The sequence below is a fragment of the Acipenser ruthenus genome, chromosome 5, assembly GCF_902713425.1.
Source record: "Acipenser ruthenus chromosome 5, fAciRut3.2 maternal haplotype, whole genome shotgun sequence".
NCBI classification, from domain to species: Eukaryota; Metazoa; Chordata; class Actinopteri; order Acipenseriformes; family Acipenseridae; genus Acipenser; species Acipenser ruthenus.
In genome coordinates this window covers 25,597,243-25,602,404 of record NC_081193.1, presented here as the reverse complement: position 1 = coordinate 25,602,404, position 5,162 = coordinate 25,597,243, and the positions used below count along the sequence as shown (strand labels likewise).

At 37.7% G+C, this 5,162-nt stretch overlaps 1 protein-coding gene across 1 annotated transcript; it reads right to left on the bottom strand.

Annotated features, from left to right (window-relative positions):
• Positions 1-749: 749 nt before the first annotated feature.
• On the bottom strand, positions 750-4,781 carry LOC117402622 (heme-binding protein 2-like). The gene is made up of 4 exons (XM_034003956.3): positions 4,518-4,781; positions 3,521-3,647; positions 2,265-2,442; positions 750-1,681 (listed from the first exon to the last, which is right to left on the bottom strand). The coding sequence occupies exons 1-4, from the start codon at positions 4,659-4,661 to the stop codon at positions 1,507-1,509; spliced, it is 624 nt and encodes a 207-aa protein (XP_033859847.2). The 5' UTR covers positions 4,662-4,781; the 3' UTR covers positions 750-1,506.
• Positions 4,782-5,162: the final 381 nt, after the last annotated feature.

The following is a 5,162-nucleotide window of genomic DNA, read 5'->3' as shown; positions in this document are numbered from 1 at the left end:
AGTTCATCCCACTAGGCACTTTTTGGCAAATATTTAGCGTACACAATAATGTAGTCGGAGATTATGTGTGCAGTGGTTTATCTGTTTGAATTATATACACCATCCAGGTCAGAGTCTAAGTCCAAAATGGTGACCATACATAGCAAGCATGCATCTTAAGCATTATACAAAAGAGTCAGGCTCACGTGCAGGTCTGGGGTCATGAAACTGCCCTATTTGCATTCAACTGTGGGTGCAAGGGGTCTGCCCGGGTCATATCTATAGTGTGTTCATTGTTTGGGGCATGTTCATGGGTGCTTCATTGCATGGCACTGATTTGCTTTGTTATCTATACAGACAGAAACCTCTCTCCATCTCACAATTCATTTTGCAAACTGCTGGAAAGCTGGCAACAGAAAATCACTAACAATAATTCAAAGTAAACATGATCTATTCCCACCCACTCTCTGTGGACCATGTTACTAGAGGAAGCACACAATCAGGCAGGAGATGTTTTGCGTGTGCCTGTGATTGATCTTCTATTATTATAATCTCATGTTAATGTTCAAATTAGCTAGCTAGGTGTTTTACATACAGTAGGAATGATAAGAACTAAATTGTATATACACATTTTATAAACTATGAGAGAGAAATGTGTACCTCTGAGAGATTATGTTTTATATTCTTTTAAAAAACATGGACAAGACAGGTTCATCCTTATTTATTTTTTTAGGTAGTCACCATAAAAAATAACAACCTTCATTAGACCATTTGTTCTCTTGTTAGATTTTTTATTCAGCATTCATTGTCACAACTACACGGCACATTTGCTTTATATAGGAAGACATATATACTGATTATCTTTTGCAAGCTATGTTACAACAAACTCAAAAAGCAATGCATGAATCTGGAACAAGCATCTTTACCAGGATTAAGTACTACAGTAATTTGTCAGAAATGTCATTCACTGCTTACATACAACAATTTCTTGTTTTTGCATTGAATTTCCAACTAAGGTAGAAGTTCTTTAATTTGCTTGAACAATGTTCTTCAAAGCCCTACCTTGAACTATCAAAAAGGTAAAACCTGTGCTGGGAGAAGGGGGTGGAGTTTGTTCCCCTCTTACACTGATTGCTTATTAAATATCTTGTTTCCCAGAATAGAAGAGTCTTCTGAGCAAGCTGTCTAACAAGTGCAGTGGTTATACAATCAAATATCCTGCCCAATTGTTCAGCCATTGTAGCAAATAGATGCAATTTGGGGTACCACTGCAACTCTGGGATGGCAGATACTTGCTTAATAAAATATTTATGTTATCTATTCAAGGAAATGAATGCTCGATTCCCCCAGCACAGATCAAATGAATCTTTTATGTTAGCGTGAATTTGAGAAGTGGTTGAAGACTGCTTTAAAACAGACATACTAAAAATGATTTAGCTTGAAATTCTTTATTATGAACAGGTCTGGATGACCCATTGTTTTCCGAAGTCACATTCTACATGCTCCACAGGGGTGGGTGGCGTTCATTTAGGCTGCATGGTACCAGACTTCATTGTGTCGATTGAAGGGTCTGAAGGGAGGGTCATATCCAGCTGCCACAAAGCGCTTTTCATCAAAGGACAAACCCTCGGCTTTTAAGTCATCAGCCAGAGCTTTGGCTTGATCAACGTTGGTCGTCCCCATGGCAAACCCCCCAAAAGACCTGGAAAACAAAAAACCTCATCAGTTCTTAATGCGTCACGGGATCAATCCAATATGCTGCTGCAGAGATGCCTTTCTTGCAACCAACTTGTTCCTTGCTACTTTTATATTGTTACTGTAGATAGATAGAGTTGGCAGGGAGGGGGTTAAAATCCTCCCTGCCAGAATACATGTGAGAATGTGGCTGAGCGCGTGCATGTGTGTGCGTTGTATTTGGTCTATATTGATCAGTGAAGGTGAATGCCCAGCCTGACATCAGTGTATATGGTATTGTTTTGTTTAAACCTTTTATTTTGGCCCTTGTGCCTGTTTATTTGTTTTGTTTGTTTGTGTAATAAAACTGCTTAACAGCACTTCAACTGCAGCTTTTCTTGTCTCAGAGTCTCATTCCTGACACTATCCTGCCACAATTACCATTGTTTTATTGCTCCCTGTTCTGAACACTATAGCAACACATTTTGTGAATAAAGTCCAAAAATGCTGTTACTATAAACATGTTACTTGCATGACTTCCCAATGTAAATTGAAGTGTGTGATGTGAAACGACATCAGTTTTAGTGCAATACAGCGTTCAGTGAACTCACCTGACATACAGAGTGCCTGCTGGGACACTTAATGTATGAATTCTAGCATCCTTCGGTTTAGGCGGGTCACTTGCTGGTGGTACGAAGAAGGAGACCGAGTGATTATTTGTCATGCCTGTGCCTTCGGCAGTGGGATATACAACAACAGCAACAGGTGCCGTCATAGGAATCTTTTGCCCTAAAAAAAAACAAAAAAAACAAAAAACACAAATGACAACCAAGCTTAAGTTTTTGCAATCTGTTATCATGAAATTTTTCAGTGTGGCAAGAAAAAAGGCGTGGGGGGGAGAAAGGGGACTCAATATAGAAATACCATTGATATGTAGCACATCATTTTGTACAGCAGTTTATTTGTAATGCAAAGAAATCTCCAAATAAGACCTTATATAAAAGCTGCATCTCCCAGATAAAAGGCAGCTTAAGTAACAGTGGACAAGAAAGCATATGTGCCAAACTTGATGGTGTTCAGTTGGCAGGAATTTGCCCACAAAATAATGTAATACCGTATACCCTCGCTATAACGCCCTTCATAACGAACCTTCGGCTATAACGAACCTGGCACCTGGACCCCAAATCAAAAAAAAATTAAAAAGATAATATAAACACACTGTCAACATCCTGGTCTGTACGCACGGGATGCCACCTCTGCAGTGAGGTCAACTCTTTTGTCTTAATAAAAAGTGCACGCTGTGTAACTGCCTCCGAAACAAAAATCATTTTATGTTGCAACAAATCTTGAAACTATATTGATCGCTTGAAAAAAAGTATTAACACAGGCATATCTCTGTCATGAATATAGGTTGTCAAAAAACACTCTGTTTTTGGCTTGTTCAGCAACGATGTGGCAAAGCAACATTTATTAAAAAAAACTGTTTGTCAGGTTGATTTGGAATAAAAGATCAGTTTGGGATTCTTGCATGTTGGGTTAAGATTTGGTGCACTTTGAAATGATTCATGTCAGATTGACTTTGAATAAATGTTCAGCTTCAATTTGGGATTGTACTGTGTTTTAATTCTTTAACGAATAGGATCAAGCAAAGGCAGAATACTGCATACATGAAACAAACAGATACATGTAATTCTACTTTTATTCACAATCTCCTCTCATTAACTTACTCCAACAGTTTATCGTTCATTTTGATTGTCCTTTCGCTATAACGAACCTCTCGATATAACAAATAAAAGGCTTGGACCCCAACAGGTTCATTATAACAAGGGTGTACTGTAATTAAGAAAGCTGATTCTGTAATTCTTACCTGCTTCATTGTCTCCTTGAATGTATCTGAACAGACGCATGAAGCCTTTAGAGACGGCATTCATATACTTCCCTTCCACCTCTGTGGTCATCCAGTGGCTGGCCTCGTAGCTGCGCACTTCAAATGTCTGTAATAGAAATCACTGAGAACTTCAAAACAATCATTACATCTCCAGTAATAGTACATTACATTCAGAATCATTTCTTTACAAATATATATGCCACATTTTACAAAACTGAAATTAGCTGTTCACACACATCAAAAAAGGGTCAAAGCATTAGCAAAAGTCATATTAAAAACCGTATTCTTTGGGATGCTCATACCAAGATAGATATACCTCACAGTCTGAAATGGGTACTACTGCATATACGCACAATGGTCACCCGCAGGGATGCAGATTTAAAAGTTGCAGCACGTCTTACTTTGGGAATTGCACCATAGAAACCAAAACTGTGGTGCAGTTCCCTAAAGAAAAGCCCTAATTTGCATGATAAAAACAGAAACACTCTATCATATAATAGACGTATCCCCCCCAACTCAACAAAACACGACCATAATAACAGTAAAAAAATGACATAATAAAGCGTTCTTACTGTGCGGAATATATATATATATATATATATATATATATATATATATATATATATATATATATATTAAATGTTGGTTGGCGACCAGGCATATTCTAATTTAAAATGAATACAAATAAACAAAAAACACAATCCCTAAACACGTCGCATCAGTTTCCATAAACCTCAATTATGTATCATTTCAAGATTTATTTGAAACAAAGTTTTTTCAACAGTCGCCTAAATTGATTCAAGAAACATTTATTCAAGCTAATTATTTTACCGCAAGCTAACTTCCTTTGAATAGTGTGAATATGCTCAATAGACGATTTGGGTGTTATCGAAAATCACCATAAAAACAAAAAGGCAATTGCAGATATTTATATAACAGCAGTGAGATTCATGTATACGTTTATAAAATAACCCACCTCATACTTCTTCACCAAACTGTATTTTGGGCAGTCCAGATTATGACAAAACCAAGGAGACTCGTCGTCTGGTTGTAACTCGTTTTGTTCAGAAGCCAACCCCCCAAACGGGGCGAGCAGCACCAGGATAAACAAGTTTCTCATACTTCTTTTGGTCTGCAGTTGCAGTGATTACCAAGGTCACGGTATATGGATGCAAAGTTACTCTCCTGCTTTTTATACTCTCACGAGTTTCACAACAGTGTTTAACCCCACCTGGCCAAACAGCGCCTTGCAGCAGCGCTACACATGCTTTCCAACGTGCCTGCGTTTTATAACTCGTGCTTTTCAATGTGCTACCGCTAGAGGCGAAGAGTATATTTGGTTTGAGTGAGTGCAGACAAATGATAAAAAGGGTGTTACTTCACTCACCTTACAACCATATCATGATGAAGCAAAGTCATATAACCAAGAAGACCTTGTAGTATCTACCGGGAAGTGCACTCTTTCTAAAGAGACCGTTTTGCATTATCATGCTTGCTTATGTTTTATACCAATTATTGTTATACAAATCGTGAATGTGTGTGTTATACAATTTATTTATAATAATTCAATTCATCAGAATTTACACCATTATGGATTGATAAATAGTTACCTGCTCTCCCC

Coding starts and splice junctions, on each gene's coding strand:
- LOC117402622 (XM_034003956.3), bottom strand. CDS start 4,661: ATGAGAAACTTGTTTATCCTGGTGCTGCTCGCCCCGTTTGGGGGGTTG. Junction 2,443..3,520: donor TCAAGGAGACAATGAAGCAG/GTAAGAATTACA, acceptor GTTTTTTTTTAG/GGCAAAAGATTCCTATGACG. Junction 1,682..2,264: donor GCAGGCACTCTGTATGTCAG/GTGAGTTCACTG, acceptor TTTGTTTTCCAG/GTCTTTTGGGGGGTTTGCCA.